Here is a 19,961-nt window from a genome sequence, read left to right as displayed (position 1 = left end):
ATTGCTGGAGCCTAAATATTATGATTACATTGTTTATTCAAGTTTTTAGTGTTATTTTTAATTTTTCATTCTGAAGTATTTTACTTTTTTTTATTAGGGAGGAACTGCAATAAAGCAAACAGCAGAAAAGCATAAAGATGGCCTAAATCACCTAATTATAGTCATCAATATAATACATAATAGAAAGGCATCTAAAGCTGATTTTCCATTATTGTCATTGTGCCTTTTCCGGAAATGACTTTCTTCACGCTTCTTCGGCTTAAATGACCAATGCACTATATCTATTGATCAACAGTCATAAGTACGTTATTGAATATTGTGTGAGCGATTGAATATAATGTAAGTTTGTGCATCATTTAAATTAATCAAAAGAAATCTACCATTTATATATGTATCCTAATGCAGTGCCACCTGTTGTCACTAGAGGGAGCCATAGCACTTCCTTTGTATGCGAGAGCCTCTCTGACTTCTCTTGTGTAGAAAGCAAGTAATATGGTTAACTCTGTGCCGTTCAACAACCAACTGTTGTGTTCCTTCCTCTCCGAAGAAGAAGAAGCGGGTTAATGACATGCTTGTCGACAAGCGTCTGCTTCCCATTTAGTGAAGATCTAGGCTGTTTCATAGAATGCAGGGTTACGGCAGCACATTCAAGGTACAGGGAGTAGAGGGCATGTCAGTTGTGTTGCTAGGAAACACGCAAGAGGACAACAACAGTAGGAATCTGAGAGCTCGAGAAAGACAGAAGACGATGAGGAAGAAAAAAAAAAGAAAGGAAAAAAAATCAATGTAATTGTGGAAGGCGTATATGCAAAGCTACAAACACACACACACACACACACACACAGGGTGCTCTCATGTTCCAACCATTACCATCTCAATGAAGCTAAATATAGTCCAGTCACCCCTCCCCAGCCTCAGCGCCTTCATCTGTACACATCAATAGATCGGTCTTTGCTCTGTTTAGCCACGCTTTCCCATGTCACTGTCAATTTTTTTTGCCAACTTATCTCCTTAAATTATTTACCAGTTCCACCACCTTGATTTCTGTTTTTTTGTATAATATGTATTAGTATGGGCGACACGGCGGTCGTGTGGTTAGCGCGCAGACCTCACAGCTAGGAGACCAGGGTTCAATTCCACTCTTGGCCATCTCTGTGTGGAGTTTGCATGTTCTCCCCGTGCATGCGTGGGTTTTCTCCGGGTACTCCGGTTTCCTCCCACATTCCAAAAACATGCTAGGTTAATTGGTGACTCCAAATTGTCCATAGGTATGAATGTGAGTGTGAATGGTTGTTTGTCTATATGTGCCCTGTGATTGGCTGGCGACCAGTCCAGGGTGTACCCCGTCTCTCGCCCAAAGACAGCACCCCTCGTGAGGAAAAGCGGTAGAAAATGAATGAATGAATGAATGTATTAGTATTTTGTATTCAATAGAGAGTAAATGAATGTGCACAGTAGAACAAGTTAAACATGGTTCATTCTGTGATGCTGGTTTGCCTCCCAAGTTGTAGGAATTCATGTCAAATGATTCTTTTTCCCCCCATCATAAACCTTTGATTGGCTCTACAGGCAACATTTTAACATTGCTAAAAAAACCATACAAATGTAAAGTAGTATAAAAAGTATAAAGCTGATCACCCTTGGATGACTCATTTTATTGTCTAATGTTATCAGACACAGGGCTGCACGGTGTTTGAGTGGTTAGCATGTTGGTCATGCAGTCAGGAGATTGGGAAGACCTGGGCTCGATTCTCGACTCCAAATTGTCCATAGGTATGAATGTGAGTGTGAATGGTTGTTTGTCTATATGTGCCCTGTGATTGGCTGGTGACCAGCCCAGGGTGTACCCCGCCTCTCGCCCAAAGTCAGCTGGGATAGGCTCCAACATACCCCTGCTACTTACTGTTACTGCTACTCTTTGAGACAACCAAGTAACGTTTGAGAGGCGTCAAGCTTCAGCAACAGTTTGTTGGCTAGTCCAGCTTCCTTTCTGGCCCATGTTCACGAAACAGTCCAGTGTGACATGCCGTTGACAGATTAAAATCTTTTTCTTTTGCTGGCAGGGAATCAGGAACTCAAACTACTTGTGCCTCACGAAGAGTTAGGAATTGTAAACAAATTTCCTGTACACCAGAAGAAAGACTTCCTGGGAGCCATTGCTAACAATGTAAACACAGAATTGGAGCAGAGAGACTACAGTATCTTGCCTTCAACGCATGCCCATATAAGGAAGCCTGCTATGTGTGACATCACAAAACTCCAGTTTTACAACTCCCCATGAAAACGAGCACGTTGGGACTCTGTAACTATCAGAAACTTTGGCATGGTGTAACATGAGAATATAACATTCTAACTACATTTATAGGTCAGAAAAGTGGGAAAAAGCATAATAGGTCCTTTTTAATGTGAGTGTGAATGGTTGTTTGTCTATATGTGCCCTGTGATTGGCTGGCGACCAGTCCAGGGTTTACCCCTGCCTCTCGCCCGAAGACAGCTGGGATAGGCTCCAGCATGCCCTGTGACCCTGTGAGGAAAAGCGGTAGAAAATGAATGAATGAATGAATGTCCTTTTTAAGTCTGCGCAGAAATCTTGGAAAATTAAATAAATAATATAAATAAATAAATAATTGAAATCTGATTCAAATATTCTGCTAAGAAACCGGTGTCGGGTAAATAGATTGTGTGTGTGCCATTGTGTAACTTTACATTTTCAGTTAATTTGGTTATTGTTAATACACACAACAATCCTGCCCTGTCATTTATCTTTCTTTCAATAAAATACAGGAAAAATTGGCATATTTCAGACATATTGTGATGTGGTAATTCACCATATTGTACAACTTTTCAGACCTCGGAATTCCAATAATCCATATGGTTTAAAATGACAAATACTGTACTGTAAGCATGTAAGTATAGGATAGGACTGTGTTTTTCTACCATCAAGCCAAGGGTTCCGAATGACAATAGCAAATATAAATGAGGAAAGATTGTTTTCTCTTGTGCAGCATCTGAGATGCAGGTGCACATTTACTGAGTTTGAGGCAAGGAGAGGAAAAATTCAATCATCCTGTATTCTTTAGAGAGTAGCTGTGACAGGACGAGCTGGAGCACAGTGGAACCAATATGTTTTTTTTTCAGCAAAAACAAAGAGCAGACAAGCTGTTGTGACTCACTGCTATACTCTATGTAAAGTTCAAGTGGATTTCCACTGTAGGGATTCACTTTGTAACCGTGTGCATGTACCGTACATTGAACAGAACCAATGTTTTATCTGTAAGGAGCAATTTAACTGTAAGAAAGAAATTGTTCAGTTTGTAAAAAACAGTATGGAAAGTGTAAATCCTGAATTATGCTTCAGTGTTAGTACAGATCTGCTCTCTTTGTACATCATTTCCATTTTTACTTTTTCCATAAAAGTGCCAAAACCGAAAGAAACAATGGTGCAAATTGAGGAGCGTCTCAGTGAAGAAATATGCAGTATGCAAATAATATGAGCAATATGTCCAATAAAAGTGACTGATGTTCCACAGCTCCAACAATGATATGGATGTTGCAGTCGCCATTGGTTACTACCGCACCGGAAGCTAAATATTAGCCACGGCTGAAGACCTATAAATCAATCAAGACCCCATTAGAGGTACTGTAGATAAAGCTGATGGATCAATCATAAAATTGAAAGTACTGCAAACTAAAAAATGACATCAATGTTTTAAAATTAATTATTTAGAGAGTGAATAGAAGTGTTAATTGGAGTATTAACAGTAGACTCAAAGTTTGGAGTGTGCTGATGAATTGTCCATTTAATGGATGGAAAACGGTTGGAAATGTAAGCATCCATATTCTTTGCACAGTCACACTCACTTTCAGTGGCAGATTGTTACCACTATCCTGCTCCACTGAAAGACTGAACGGACTGGACTTAACTATCAGCTGAAGTGTGTAAATATATATATATGTATATATATACAGAGAGTATATATATACAGTAAACCTCAGATATATCGGACTCGGATATATCGGAAATTCGCTCACAACGGACAGATAAAAAAGAACCGATTTTTCTGTAATGCATTTCCAATAAAAATTCATTGCATATATCGGATTTTTTATAATGGATTTCACCTATTTCGGACAAAATCTCCAGTCCCGTTCCAATTTCCCTCGCATATATCGGATGGCCGCATCGTGTCTTTCTCCTGGCTCCAGATTTAGGACAAATATAAAAGTGAGTGACGTCAATAATACTAGCACAGCAGTGAATGAGATCTTAACCTCACTATTGGAAATAACGTAGGCCTGACGGGCGTAACAGGGCCTGGCTTAATTAACAATTTGTTATGCTCAGAGTCCAATAAAGTTAAATTCTCATTACCTTACGTCTCTTTTCATTGCCCAGTCCAGGTACATTGGAAACATAGTCAAGGAAGTGCCTTTTTATAACGGATAAAATCCAAAAAACTGACATTTTCCGGTATACGCATATAACGGATTTCGCTTATATCGGACAAAACCAGTGGGAACAATTGAATCCGATATATCCGAGGTTTACTGTAATATATGAATTATTTTGCATTTGTGGATGTTCTCTCATTTCTCTCTCATGTCGCTATGGAAATTACTTTGACAATAATGGGTAGAAAACTGAGGAGCTCAGGACCCTTCCTGTCATTAGCTGAACAATTGTCTTTTAAATGTACAGTAATTCTGAAACGGGAAATGGTGACAAAGACACATTCTAAGCTATTTTAAGACATGTAAAGGATGCGTTCATTTGGCTGTGGCGGCTTGTGTTTCTGGTCTGCTTTTATACCTGAACACGTCAGCCTCATTCATAGGTGTCAAGTGTGTCTACCACACAGATGAAAATGTGTTGACATTATGATGTTGACATTATGACGCTACACACACACACACACATGTATGTATTCCTTGTTTGATGTCATAGCACAGACGATCCCTCTCGGTTAACTCTATGATCTAATGAAACATAATTTGTGTACATTTGTAGTCACATGGAATAAACATAAAAATTGTTAGAACTTTTTTTTTTTTTAGATTTTGAAATGCTCTATTATTATTATTGAAAAAATTCCAAACATCCATAGGGAAACCTTCATGATAATTATACTTGATGGCTACACAGTATGTATGAAAACACATTTGATGTATTTCCAAAATATTGGTAGTGTATATTTTTCTTGTTACTGTTTTATTGAAACTTTCTCTTTTCGTTCCCATGTTAGTCGTCTCCTGACGTTCTCTCTCATGGGACAGATGTAGATCTTATTAGAAGTCTGCTAGGCCGAAACAGCAGAAACAACGATAATGACCAGCTTTCAGACATGAGCCTTCCAGGCATCTGTGTTCCCGTGTTCTATATTTGGAGTAAAATCTTTGTTCACATCTCCCCGCCATGTGGCACTAGGTGCTATTACCAGAGCTGATACTGTCAACCTGCTGTCAGGCATGAAGCGTGGGCAACCTGTTGGCTATAGTCGCTAACTTTACACATTACTCTCATGGGTTGGATTGTTGAATTCAAGGTCGGCTATACTGTACAGCAGGGGTCTCAAACTCAATTTACCTGGGGGCCACTGGAGCTAGGGTCTGGGCAAGGCTGGGCCACATCAGGTTTTCCAAAAAAAAAAAAAACGCATTTATTAAAAACAGAAAAATATACAAACTTTTTCAGTGCTTTGGTTCCGATTTTCTACAATAAAAACTCTGATAAAACATTCCACTGTTCTCAAATATCTTCATTTTTATTTTTCTGCACAAAATAAGATGAAAAATAAATAAACAAATCAAGTATAAAGAAAATCAATCAGTAATAAATAAATATAATAATAATAATAAAACGGCAAATAATAATAAATAATAATCTTTTTATTTACAACATATTGCGCAACTGCAGGGTCTTGAGACACATGCTAACTCGCAAACTAGAGAGCTAGCGACCTAAACGGTAGCCTTCAAGTTATTTCCTTTAAACTTAAATAGCCAAAAACTTACCACTTCCACACAGATAGGGAGGATAACTATTAACAGTTATTTAACCTTTAACATGAACATTAATCAAACGTAATAATTTTTTCTGGGTACATGATACCATACAGCATCCATATCAAACTTGGGCGGGCCACACTAACATTAAACTTCCATATCAAGGCGGGGGCCTCAAACTAGTGTCCTGCGGGCCACATTTGGCCCGTGGGCCGCGTGTTTGAGACCCCTGCTGTACAGCATATATGAAAACATGCCATATAAGGCATTACGTGTGTGTATGTTTTTCTTTTTCTATGGCATTTTTCCCTGAAAGTCGGACACTTTGTATGGACAAGAGGAAAGTGATAGGAAGTTGAATAGCCAGCGGATGTTACTGTCACATGCAGACTCATAATAAAAGCAGAAGTGGTAAAAGTACTTATTTTTGACTGGTTGTGTTGTTACCGGTTCATTTTGGTATGTTTTTACTTCCTCTTCCATTGCCGTTGTCTTGATGGGACTTCCAACTTTTAGTCTCACTTTACGAAGAAGTACACAAAAGTACAGTAGTCACTGAGGAACTAATGAGTTTACTACTGTAACTGTGTGTGCCTTTTTTTGTAAAGTGTTACACAAACGTTTTGTACACAGAAGACTTTGATTTGGTCATCTGTGATCTGTTGGCGTACATTTGAGTCGCGAAGAGGCTGCAAGTCCTGGCACATTGCCTTTTTTTCCCAGGAAATAGCCATCATCCTTACACTCTAATCATTCCGACCTAATTACCATAATTCTCTCTTCACCTTTCAGCCAAAAAAGCTGTGAGCGTCACGCTCTCTGGCAGACAAGAAGACCATGGACAGTAGATCTGCCACTATTCACGGGGGTTACTTTTCGAGACCAACTGAGAATAGCGAACACCCATAAAAATGTGGTTTTAACACACAGGGGAGTGAAACCAAAACAGAAGTTTGAGATGTTGTAAGATGTAGACAAGCATGAATAGGAATTACAACAGGAGGTACAAACTGCAGTCGCTGAGTCTAATAAGAACTCTTCCCATTTCTTCCCAGTACTGGAATGGAAGAGTCTGGAAGAATAAAAGATAACAGTAGAGGGCAGCACAACAAAGTAGCAGACATAAAGGAGTGGAATGTGACGTGCATCTGTATATTTTTAATTTTTGTTCATGAATGAGGAAGAGGCCACACACACACACACACACACACTTCATTGATCAGTGTCTTCCTCACACCAACGTAACTAAAAACCCACCAGGTTCCTGTTTTCTTTTATCCGCCTTTATTGCCTCAACTCACAATTTTGTACAAAGCACAATTCATCTTTACAAGTATTTTGATACACAGTATCAAAATAACGGGCGGCACGGCGGTCGAGTGGTTAGCGCGCAGACCTCACAGCTAGGAGACCAGGGTTCAATTCCACCCTCGGCCATGGAGTTTGCATGTTCTTCCCCGTGCATGCGTGGGTTTTCTCCGGGTACTCCGGTTTACTCCGGGTACTCCAACATTCCAAAAACATGCTAGGTTAATTAGTGACTCCAAATTGTCCATAGGTATGAATGTGAGTGTGAATGGTTGTTTGTCTATATGTGCCCTGTGATTGGCTGGCGACCAGTCCAGGGTGTACCCCGCCTCTCACCCAAAGACAGCTGGGATAGCTTCCTCGTGAGGAAAAGCGGCAGAAAATGAATGAATGAGTATCAAAATAACGATATTGTCCATCATATCCTTCCTTCTAATAGAGTATTGGGTGTGGACCTTAACTAGACACACCCTGGCTCACATTGTGTAAATAACCAAGTTTGTGCATTCAATGTAGCCAATATTAAAACTTCATCCGTTTTAAATGCAGATTATATAATTTAAACATCCTCCTCACGTCTTCACTGAACATCCAATGACTTGATTTATGTCAAATCCATTTTTTCTTTGACTGTTTTACTGGTAGTGACATGGGATAGGCGTGATGCATTTGCATGAAGACACGTCGTGCATGAATGATTTCGGTACGTGGAGAAAAGGAGGGTTCTCCTTTCTTCCCTCCCACCACACGCTGCATTTGGGGGGGTCTCTTGTTTGGGGAAGTTTATTCCTCCTCCTTTCGCTCAAGATAATGGGATTCATTTAAACCTGTTGCGGCTTTTCTCTGATATATGTGGATTTTGAACGCGCCTTTTTTCATGGGAGTAGTTTTTTTGCGCAAAGCTCACTAAATAAAAGGGAAGGAGGTGGTTAACCTGCTGCTTTTGTGGACTAAACACTACAGAAGATGACGTTTTGAAGTGTTTTTTTTTCTAAATAAGTGAAACTAATGACGGACTGAAATAGAGCCATCGAGCGCAGCACCACCGCGCCCTTTTTTTAGACGAGCATCTCCATCCGTCTCACTCCCTCGTCGGTCCTTTTTTTTTTTTTTTTTAATAATAATTTTGCTTTAACAGAATGGCCCGCTTCGGAGACGATGTTCCGGGCTTGTTTGGCGCAGGAGATGGCAGCTCGGAGCGCAACAGGAGCCGCGATGGAGCGGCCGTGTCTACAGGTGGCGTGTCCCCTGCAGCCTTCAAGCAGACCAAAGCGCAGCGTGCCCGCACCATGGCCTTGTACAACCCCATCCCGGTCCGGGAGAACTGCTTCACCGTCAACAGGTCTCTTTTCATCTTGGGGGAGGACAACGTGGTGCGCAAGTACGCCAAGAAAATCACTGAGTGGCCATATCCTTTTTTTCCATTTCATGATTTTGCTGCACACAATTGCCCATAATATAACTTCACACAAATTGACAGAGTAGCAATTCAGAACCATGGACAGCATTTGTCCATTCAGTAACAGGATCCACGTGGAGCAGAAACCTGCATTTAAACTGTAAGAGAGGTATTCATGGAGCAATGTGTTTATTGTTGTTGTAGTTTGCAGTATAGTGGAGAACCAGTGTGTGGATATAAACTTAAGGCATCAGCCCCATGAAACCTACTGTGCAGTTAGTACATTCAAGGTCCCTTGTTATGCAAAAGTGCCTTATCGATGATGTTTTTACGTCCATAGAGCCTGTATATGAGCACCAAACTTGGGGAAAATGTGTCAAATGTCAACATCGGGTTCATCAAGTCTCTGTTGTTGGTTGGCGAGTCATAGCTGTTTTAAGAGTAAAATAGCAGCAGGAGTATCCTCCGTAATGGCACCTTTGTTTGTCAATGTCGGTGTATGTTTACTCTTAAACACACAAAGTCATTTCGGTACGCATGTTTACATTTTTTTGCATTTTTGTCACCCGAAAATGTTTCAGATCATCAAAAAATGTAAATGTAAACAACACATGTGAGCACAAAATGCAGGTTTTAAATTAAATGTTTTATTATAAGGGGAGGGAAAACCGAATAACTGGTTGGGCCACCCTTAGCAGCAACAACTGCAATCAAGCGTCTGCAATAACTTGCAATGAGTCTCGACAGCACTGTGGAGGAAGTTTGGCCCACTCATCTTTTCAGAATTGTTGTAATTCAGCCACATTGGAGGGTTTTCTAGCATTAAACGCCTTTTTAAGATCATGCCACAGCATCTCAATAGGATTCAGGACTTTGACTAGGCCACTCCAAAGTCCTTTTTTTGTTTTTCTTCAGCCATTAAGAGGTGGACTTGCTGGTGTGTTTTGGATCATTGTTCTGCTGCAGAAGCTAAGTTGGTTTCAGGTTGAGGTCACAAACAGACAATCAGACATTTTCCTTCAGGATTTTTTCACAAAATTCATGGTTCCATTTATCACAGCAAGTCTGAGTCCTGAAGCAGCAAAATATCTCCAGACCATCACACTACCACCACCATATTTTAATGTTGGTATGATGTTCTTTTTCTGAATCACGCCAGATGTAATGGGGCACACACCTTCCAAAAACAAATTGTCCCAAAGCTCTTATGGATCATCAAGATGTTATTTGACAAAATTTAAATGAGTCTTAATGTTCTTTTTGTTCAGCAATGTTTTTTTTGTCTTGGAACTCTGCTATGCAGGCCATTTTTAGTTCATCACTGTTCTACGTTTTCACCATTTGTGGATAATAGCTCTCACTAGCTCTCACTCACTTGCTGGAGTCCCAAAGCTTTAGAAATGGCTTTATAACCTTTTTTGTTCTGATGAATTGAAATGACTCACTCAGTTAATCCCATTTTCCACACAGGACTTTAAAAACTGTATTTTAAGTTCAGTTGTGTTGTCATTGACTAATATTTACATTTGTTTCATGATCCGAAACATTTTGAAACACATGAGCACATGAAATCAGGAAGGAGGCAAACACTTTTTCACACCACTCTAACAACACACACAAATGTACGTATATGTAATTTTTAATGTATATTAAAAAATATAGACTCTTTTGAGGGTTTTTCTCCTCTCGCTAGTATTTCTTCCTCCTTCATACAGCAGTAAATGTGGCGCCAGTCCAGTCAGACTCGGGCTATGCCCTCTACTTTATGTCCTACTCCCTGACACAGCGACAAAAAACGTCTCCATTCCAGTGAGGTGTAGGTCACTCATTAATATCTCCTCCCGTGTGGTAGCTGTGCATTTATAGCTGCATTCAAGTGAATATAGAACGTGCTATGGAATAACGCAGAAGCAGTCAAACTCATTCATCTGAAAGCAGCATGGACAACTCTGACTCAGCACACATGGTGGTGACACATGAAGGCAGCACGGGTAATTTGTGTGTTAGAATGAGCCATTCACTGAAAACCGTTCACTTAAAACAGTCGTTCCAAAGACTTGAGTCGTTCACGAATGTCACATATTGTAGCAGATAAAAGATCTTTAAAATGATTCTTGTTGCCCTTGAAAACAGCAGGCTGTTCCTGTTATGTAAAAAAATCTGACTAGCGTTAACACAGTGCTTCTCTTTTAATTTCAGACATGACTTGATGTTTGATCATGTGACCCCAGAACAATTTAGTTGAATAGCCCTGACCTAAGACTTTTCACTGATGTACATACAATAAACTGTATCTCAAACTCACAAAAGTAGCAATTTCCTAATGTATTTGCCTCAATCACATAGTCGCTCTTCCTAATCAACCTACGTATGTCCTGAACTGACTGCTGATGATCAGAGAGTGCTATTCTCTATACTGCAAAGGGAGACACTTTATTATTCCATCTGTGACCGCATGCTAATATGCACTGGCTCTGTGTTTGTTTGTGTCGCTGGTGCAGATCACCAGGTGTCCAAGCCAGGTGTGGCCTCTTCTCTTTTATTGTTCTGCTCAATTCAGCAGCCTTGTGAATAACTGGATGGTCTACTGCTGGTTTGAACCCACATCCCATTGTGCTGCTATTGTCATCCATTGTTGTTTCCTCTGGGTTTACCCATTCAGACCTTATTAAAAATAGAGTTTGGATGCATTCTAATCAACATGTAATTGGAAAAAAAATTGGTCTGACTGACAGTCCTAGCAGTATTTGCAATTGGCTGTGTATCAAATGTGTGCTGTTGTGGCAAGAGAAGCAAGCAGGTTAATGGCCGTCCAGGATAGAGTGTCCTATTACAACTGATGAGCTCCACTGTGCATGATTAACAGACATTAAGAGAATTATATGCAATGATATCTGATTGCTGCGTCATATACAGTACAGTACCATTGCAATAAGTTGTTACTCATTATAATACAGCAGTTGCTAATATAGTGTAGGAATGATGCTGTGCTTTGGTCAGCAAATGAACTTAATTGCACGGAAATAGTCAAGCAGCTGTTTACCAATACATGGTATAAGTCCGTAAGTCCATAAATGTCCATAAATGTGTATCAAGTAAGACTAACTTCATGCATCTAAGGCACAATAAATATTTGGTTGACTCCAGCCTTTAAAATCTATCATCCATGTATTGTTTACATCGGCTGCTTACATGGTTGTAGATACTTTGTACATGAAACCACCGAGTTCATTCATTCATTCATTCATTTTCTACCGCTTTTTCCTCACGAGGGTCGCTGGGGGTGCTGGAGCCTATCCCAGCTGTCTCCGGGCGACAGGCGGGAAACCACCGAGTTGAATTATAAAATATTAGCAAGCTTGAATTTGATCCTTTCCTGGTTAAATTTATCATATCGCATGCTCAGATATGACGTAACACGCAGCCCCAGATGTTCTTCAGTTTTAAAAATGGAGGCCAGCAATCGGCACTGGACTGATACGGAAAGTTTGTTTTTGATCCAAACTAAATTTCAAGACTGTACAAACAAAAAACTGCCAATACAGAATTATTCCAACAAGTGAAAGAACAACTCGGGGAAGTTGGTATCACATGATGTTGGTGTTTACGTTTTACTGGGCATGCCCCATTGACTATTCTGGTTGATTATAGCGACGCATGTAGACAAGAGATTGGAATATTCTGTTCCATGTATACCATTGTTTCCGGAAAAGTCATTCGGAAAGAGAAAAACTCCTCATGTAAACATGGCTACTGTCGAGTGTCCGTGGTGTAAAGACTGGCAGAGCAATGTAATATCGGCCCGTGTGGCAACACCTAGCTCGTTCCTCCTATAGACTTAGTGATGTTTTCCAATGTAAAAAAACGTGCCGTGGCTCAAAAAAGGTTGAAAAACACTGGTGTAGTTAGTCAGTTGTAACTCCTCGACTCGACTTCATCTCCTTGTAGCTGTAGGAGCTTTGTTGTGGCACAAAAACCAAAAAAGGAAAAACATGCTAGGGGTTAAACCTTTAATGCTTGCTGATCTGAGGTCTCTTGATCTACGCTGCAGTCTCCTTTTACTATATTGTATATTATAACAATAAATGTGATCATGTAACATACCATAAAGGTGCACATAGGTCCTCGCAGAAATGCAATTATGACAGGGCACACATGCAATGCCTGCAGTAAACCCTGTAAAGGTCAACACTGTGTTATAGAAGCACCACTCACCTCTGTTATGGGAGTGCTCAATTAACATGATGGTGTCAGTTTATGAGTGTACGCTTAGGCGTGCAATGACTATGAGCTTATCTGAATGACGTTCCAGGTAGTGCAGAGAGGAAGCAGAGCTAACAAAGCCCATGGAGGATGAGTTTAGTTCAGAAGAAGGCCGAGTGAAGACAGACAGCTGCTCCTCCTTTTTGATCCCCACTGGGCCTCCCTGGAGCGGGAAGTGTCCCATTGAGAGGTTACACCTTTTAAATAATTGATAGTTGGAAAAATAATTTCATTATTGCACAGGGAAAAAGAGCATGAGTTGATGGTTTCAGACATGTTCCGATGTTAGATTTGACTGCTAAATAATGTCTCACCGTGAGTTAATGCGATTTAACCCTGAGTGTTCGCATTCTAATATATGACTCACACTCATGTGTGAGTGGGTGGAATACATTAAAACAGATTTGGAAATCCAAGAAAATACTGCTGGAATAGGTGCAGATTCTGGAAGATCTAGAAAGCTTTCTGTGCGGGTTATTATGTGTAGCTGCTCTATAGGAGTCCACAACTCAATACAAAGGGCCGAAAATGGGCATAACAGGTCCCCTTTAGGTGCTATTATGAATACTATACAGCTTGACGCAGGAAAGCCCCCTTGTTTCTTTTTTCACACGGCGGCACCGTAGCAGCGTCATTGTGACTCACAAGGCGGTTTTGGCGAATTACTTGTTGAGTCTGCACCTTTTAGACAGGCCAACGTCACATTTAGTTTGATGTCCCTTGCAGGGCTAGCTTCTATTGATGACACCTTTGCCTCCTAGATACTGTATTTTCCGGACTATAAGTCACACTTTTTTTCATAGGTTGGCTGTTCCTGCGACTTATACTCCAGAGCGACTTATAAATGAAAAAAACTGTTTATGTTACATAAACACTGGACACCTTTTCTGATCATGTTTATTTTTTGTGTAGCTGAATAACCATTGTGTTAGCCTGTTCTCTATTCTTTTATTGTTAGAACTTGTCTGCCAAGAGGATTCAATGTCTTAAATTACCCGCAAAAACTCCAGGGCGACTTATGTATGTTTTTTTTCTACCTAATTATGCATTTTTGGCCTTGTGCGACTTATACTCCGGAGCGTTTTATAATCTAGAAAATATGGTATAGCTAATCTGCTCTGGTAACCGCCTCATAGTGCTGACTTTTTGCTGAAAGAGAAACCTGTTACCGTGGATACCTCCTTCCCTCCCCTCTCTCCATATCCGCCGGTTGCTGTCTGGGGGTATGACGGTTGTATTTTACTTTTTAGAATGAGGCAAAAGCTTGTAAAAAAATACAATAAAGAGGGAAGATGGCGCCTCATGCTGATGCAGCTATCACAGTGTGTCATTAGGACAATTTGTGGTCTCCTCACAAATGTGAACTCCCACCTGAGTTAATGTACAGTGCAGCCCGGGTTCAAGTGAACACTGCTGTGTGTTAACATTTGGATTTGCTCTTTTTATTCTACCTTTCATAACTCACATGCCCCCAAGTAACCCAGCCGGTATCACCAGCCGCGCAATATCGATCTGTCCTCTGTCAGCCTAATTTCGTCTCATTGCCTCCTCCTCCTCCTCCTCCTCACTTGTTTTGTAAGCATCATACTCTCTCCTCCTTCCCAATCACTTTCTCCTCTTGCTTTCCTTCCCTCGTTTCTCTCCGGCACCTCCTTTCTCTGAGCTCTTGCAGAGCCTCATCTGCATTGATGGATTGGGTACAATTGTAAGGAGTTGAAATGACAACTCCAAAAGGCCTCATTCTGCAGCATCTCCAGCGTAATCGGCATGCTGGTTATTGCTGCTTACAGTTTGGGGTGAAACAGTATCAAATGGCACATAATAATTCATTCATTCATTCATTTTCTACCGCTTTTTTCTCACGAGGGTCGCGGGGGTGCTGGAGCCTATCCCACCTGTCTTCAGGCGAGAGGCGGGGTACACCCTGGATTGGTCGCCAGTCAATCACAGGGCGCACGTGATAATGTTTTGCATAAATGAAAACAAAAATACAATTCCTTAATTAGATCCTCTCACTCCTTTTGAGTACATGATCCTGGCCACCATCATCGCCAACTGTATCGTTCTTGCTCTGGAGCAGCATCTACCAGGAGAGGACAAAACGCCCATGTCGAAGAGATTGGTGAGACAGGACACGCACTGTGGAGCTGCTAAAAATCCTCACTTCTATCTGATATGATGACTATTAAGAGCCTCTCGCTTACTTTGTATCAACAGGAGAAAACTGAGCCCTACTTCATCGGGATGTTCTGTTTGGAGGCGGGAATAAAGATCATCGCCCTCGGATTTGTATTTCATAAAGGATCCTACCTCAGAAATGGGTGGAACGTCATGGATTTCATTGTGGTCCTCAGTGGGTGAGTCAAACAGTTTCTTTGCAGTAATGATGAATAATAGGAAAACAAGCTATACTACGTTGAAGACAAATATAGTATTTATTCATTCATTCATTTTCGATGGCTTATCCTCGCGAGGGTCAAGATTGAAAATTGCAAAAAAGTAGAAAAAAGTTTAATAATTATGACTCTATATTACTGAATACACTAATAATTGTAATTTATAATTGCATCTCACGAAGCAAGACGATACATGATATTGGGTTCACAAGAAGGAGTTAAGCCATTCATTCATTCATTCATTCATTCATTTTTTAGCGCTTATCCTAGTGCTGGAGCCTATCCCAGCTGTCTTCGGGCGAGAGGCGGGGTACACCCTGGACTGGTCGCCAGCCAATCACAGGGCACATATAGACAAACAACCATTCACACTCACATTCATACCTATGGACAATTTGGAGTCACCAATTAACCTAGCATGTTTTTGGAATGTGGGAGGAAACCGGAGTACCCGGAGAAAACCCATGCATGCACGGGGAGAACATGCAAACTCCACACAGAGAGGGCTGAGGGTGGAATTGAACTTGGGTCTCCTACCTGTGTGGCCTGCTTGCTAACCACTCGTCCGCTGTGCAGCCCAAATGTAGTAATGAGACTGCCCAAACAGTCTTTTCACAACAACATGTCTGCTGGATTTGTGATGTTGGGTGGGCTTGAGTTTAAACATATATAGGTATTCACTTCAACATTTGTATCATATTTGGAGATGTTGGGATGGCGTTGTAAGAATTTTGCCAATGATGTGGAATGGATTGCTGAGTAAATGTGATTAATTGAAGCAATGAAGTAACCATTGACTGCATTAATTGGCTACAACTAGCAGAAGCGCTGTTGATTCAGTATAAACTATGCATCCGTTTTCTGTACCGCTTACCGAGGGTCGTGGGCATGCTGGAGCCTATCCCAGCTGTCTTCGGGCAAGAGGCGGGGTACACCCTGGACTGGTCGCCAGCCAATCACAGGGCAAACAACCATTCACACTCACATTCATACCTATGGACAATTTGGAGTCGCCAATTAACCTAGCATGTTTTTGGAATACAAAAAACATATGCAACCGTCCACAAGGGCACTAGAAGACGTTTTATGGTTTCAAACAAGTGTTTGATGAGGCAGCAGAACCTCATAAACCCACACTTGTGCACACAAAGGAAATATTCAATAATTCACTGCGCCGAAAAAGCACGACGGGAATCTGACGGCCTTTGTTCGAGAATTCTATAGGTTATATTCAGAATTCTTGGGTTATTGTTGAGTCCCATTCAGACTCAGGCATGAGGATGCTTCCCCGTCGCTTCAGGAAAGGAAAGGATGGAGAAGAGGAGGGGAGCTGGGTTAGGGGATGCTCACTTGTATTTGATCAATTGACAATGTGACAACGCCTTCAGGACACACAAAGTTACTCTTGGTCCAAAATTAGAAGCTTAATTAAAACACAGTGAGACGGACAGATGTTGATGGATTTTTGTAATGACAGCTGCCTGCCCGGATGCAGACGGCGAAAGGAACAAACCCACAGAGGCTCTCCTGGGGAGGGGGGGGGGCATGTTGGAATCAGACTTCCAGTGCATGTATGAGGAGCACTTATTGATGTGTTTTCTTGTGGACAAGGTGATGACATAGGAAAATAATCCAATCCAAAATCATTTTACCACAACATGCCTGACAACAAAAATGAATCAGAGGGACTATATAGAGCTATGGAGTATGGAGTATAGCTCTAGAAGCAGCCTCATTACAGACTGAATGGAGTTAATAGTAATTAGATGGCAAATCTCTCATACAACCACAATATTTAATTGACTACCAGTTTTAAAAGAGTCTCTTATGAGAATGTCGTTATGAATAAGTAGGATATTGAGGGACGGTCTTGGCTGACACATCCATCCATCCATAGTCTTCTCCAGACCCATAGTCTAGAATCTCTCGAGAAGGTCCTAAATTGGCGCCTGCAGTATCACCTACAAGTACTACAAGTAGTGACAGCGTAAACAAACTGGATGGTCTTGTGGACACTAAATAAGCCAGTTAATGTAAGGCAAGGCAACATTGAAAAAAACATGTTAACCAAGGTAGATGTTAACCAGGGTACCACTGTATGTAAAGGCATAAAGCTACTAAGAGTTGAAGCAAATATTTTTGGACTTTTTGTGAGCTACTCCAAACTACCTGACCATTATCAGGCTGGACACACTATGTGTTTATGTTCGTTAAACAACCACACACAAATAGTGTAGTGTTCATAATTAGAGCGGTGTCTTTGTCAAGGGGTGTCTCTGGATTTCACAGATGAAGCGTGATCGGGAGGTATGAAATATGAATAAATACAGACGACACTCAGAAACAAACAGTTCATATTATTGCCACAAATACGTCTCGGTTTTCATACACTGTCCCTTGTATCCTACAGCCAAACTAGTTGAGTGACCAAAAAATGCATCCACACAATGGTGACCCACTGTAAAGAAAGGATCGTTGTTCTTTTCGAGTTGAGACACTATAGATAGATTCCGTCCAGGGAATCCATTAATCATCTTTATTACCTGTGTGCGGGTGGTTTATTTGTTCATGGAACACAAGCAGACTGATCTATATGTGTCCTCCCCAAGCATTGTGCCTTGCGCTGATGAGATGTTCAAGCACACTGTGTATTTCTGAGAGGAACCTGTCTTGTTGCTTCATAAAAGTAGCATATGCCACAACTTTGATGAAGAAGGTTCGAAACACTAGTGATTTCAGGAAAGAACTTCTAGCACTTGATCTTTTGGAATGGATTAATGACGAAAACAGAGGTTCCACTGTAGACGCAAAGAAAGGGGACAAAATATTGAGGTTAAGCTGGAGGAAATGAGGAAAATGCGTCTGCCTGATTGGACATAATAATTGGCATCTCTGCGTCCATGTTAAAGGAAAACCCTTCATTAGAATGGCAATTGTTGGCAGAAGGAGACGCCCATCACTGGTTTAAGCCACACTTATGTCTCCCCACGTGCAAAACAGGAAATCTGTAAATTGCTCTAAAGCAAAGCTACACATGATATTCTTATTGATTTATGTTATGAAGATGGAAGCCATTTTATTAAGTGATGTAGTTACAGTAGGTGGCAGAGGTACGTATCTTGTGTGTGTTTTTTTGTGATGTATGTGTGCCAAATGGAGCACTACTACATGACTTTTATCCAACAACACCTTCTGTCAGCTTGGCACACGTACACCTGTAACACTGACACACACACACACACACACACAGAAGAGAGCCGTCTTCTCCAATTGTATTTCCCCTCTGTTGTCTGATCAATTGATGACATAGCCAGCCTGCAGCAGGGATGCATATGTCCACATGAGCTGTTGCCGTGGTGACAGAGGACCCCACCGTAGGTCAGGCTGTCTCTGGCATTCCTGGCGCAGTGTTAGTCCGCACTTATCTTGCCTCAGCCTCCCAACATGATCGTGTGGTGAAGCCCAATGAAAGTAAATAGACTAAAGCGAAGAAAGCGAAGAAGTCAATGAATGCTGGTTGTGGTGCTGTTGAGGAAATTGATAGTCTAAGATGCTCCTCTCTTTGTCCCTGTTTGCCCCCCCCCCATTATAAAGAGGTTGAGCGGGACATGAAACAAAGACCTTCCAGGGCATTCATGTCTCGTCAGTGTTGTCTGGTTGTGATCAGAGAGGATGGAGTGCTGCAGTGAGATAAAAGCAATCCCAATGTGAATTCACATTACATTGTCATTTGAATACTTCTTTAAATCAACTGTATATTGTTTCTACATAATTATGGTTGTCGCCCATATGGTATCAGCTTTACAGGGCTTGACAATAACGATGTACCGATGGCCCGGGGCAAGTTAAAACAAAATTCGGGCAAGTAAATCCAATCAGTGATATACTCTTCGGGCAAGTGCACTTTGGCATGCCATACAGCCAAGAGTTTTTTTTTAAAAGCGGTTCTTGTTGGGTGTTGGTAAAACATGGACTGCGTAATTCCGATGGTAATTTGCAAACCAATTCTTGCAAATCTTGAAATGGACCAATCAGTATCGTTTATTTAGACCGCGGTCCGGAGTCCACAGTCCACGTTTTATCCACACCCGTTCTTGTTCGCGATCAACCAATCAGCGATGGTTTGACTAGGAAAACATCTATCATGGCGTCCCTGCCAACATGGTCTAATTCTTCAACAACTTGTGAAAGCAAAAAGTGATGAACCAGTGCCTCCTAAACAAGTATTTTATTAACGGCAGCAAATCAAATGATGGCACAGGTGAGTGAATCACATTGCTGTGACAATTTGAAGTGGTCACAATGAAACACCACCCATTGGATCCAATACCAAGTGCTGATTTTGCACAAGCTACAAAATCCATTTCTCTGTGTATTTTTCTCACCTTTGCTTCACAAATTATTGTTTGAACATTGAGCATTTTTTTCTGGATTAAAATCACTTTACTAGTACACAAATGTGTCTATTCAATAATGTTTCATTGTGGTGCACAAAGAAGTATCTTGACAATCCAGATTTCCATGCAACGTCATGATTTATGTAGGAAAACAACCACAAGAAATGCTAATCATTTAATCTTTATTTGAGATTC

General features: G+C 41.0%; 1 protein-coding gene across 1 annotated transcript in view; it reads left to right on the top strand.

The window, feature by feature from the left end:
• Positions 1–19,961, top strand: part of cacna1ea (calcium channel, voltage-dependent, R type, alpha 1E subunit a) — an 85,284-nt gene that overhangs the window by 17,089 nt on the left and 48,234 nt on the right. Inside the window, exons 3-5 of the mRNA XM_078790045.1 lie at positions 8,450–8,719; positions 14,990–15,095; positions 15,191–15,330. Of these exons, the coding sequence (XP_078646171.1) occupies positions 8,450–8,719; positions 14,990–15,095; positions 15,191–15,330 (516 nt within the window). The remainder of the gene's footprint in view (positions 1–8,449; positions 8,720–14,989; positions 15,096–15,190; positions 15,331–19,961) is intronic.

The sequence above is a fragment of the Doryrhamphus excisus genome, linkage group LG4 (genome assembly GCF_037039965.1).
Source record: "Doryrhamphus excisus strain RoL-2023G ecotype Guam linkage group LG4, RoL_Dexc_Guam_v1.1, whole genome shotgun sequence".
Classification (NCBI taxonomy): domain Eukaryota; kingdom Metazoa; phylum Chordata; class Actinopteri; order Syngnathiformes; family Syngnathidae; genus Doryrhamphus; species Doryrhamphus excisus.
This window is presented reverse-complemented; position numbering and strand designations above follow the sequence as displayed.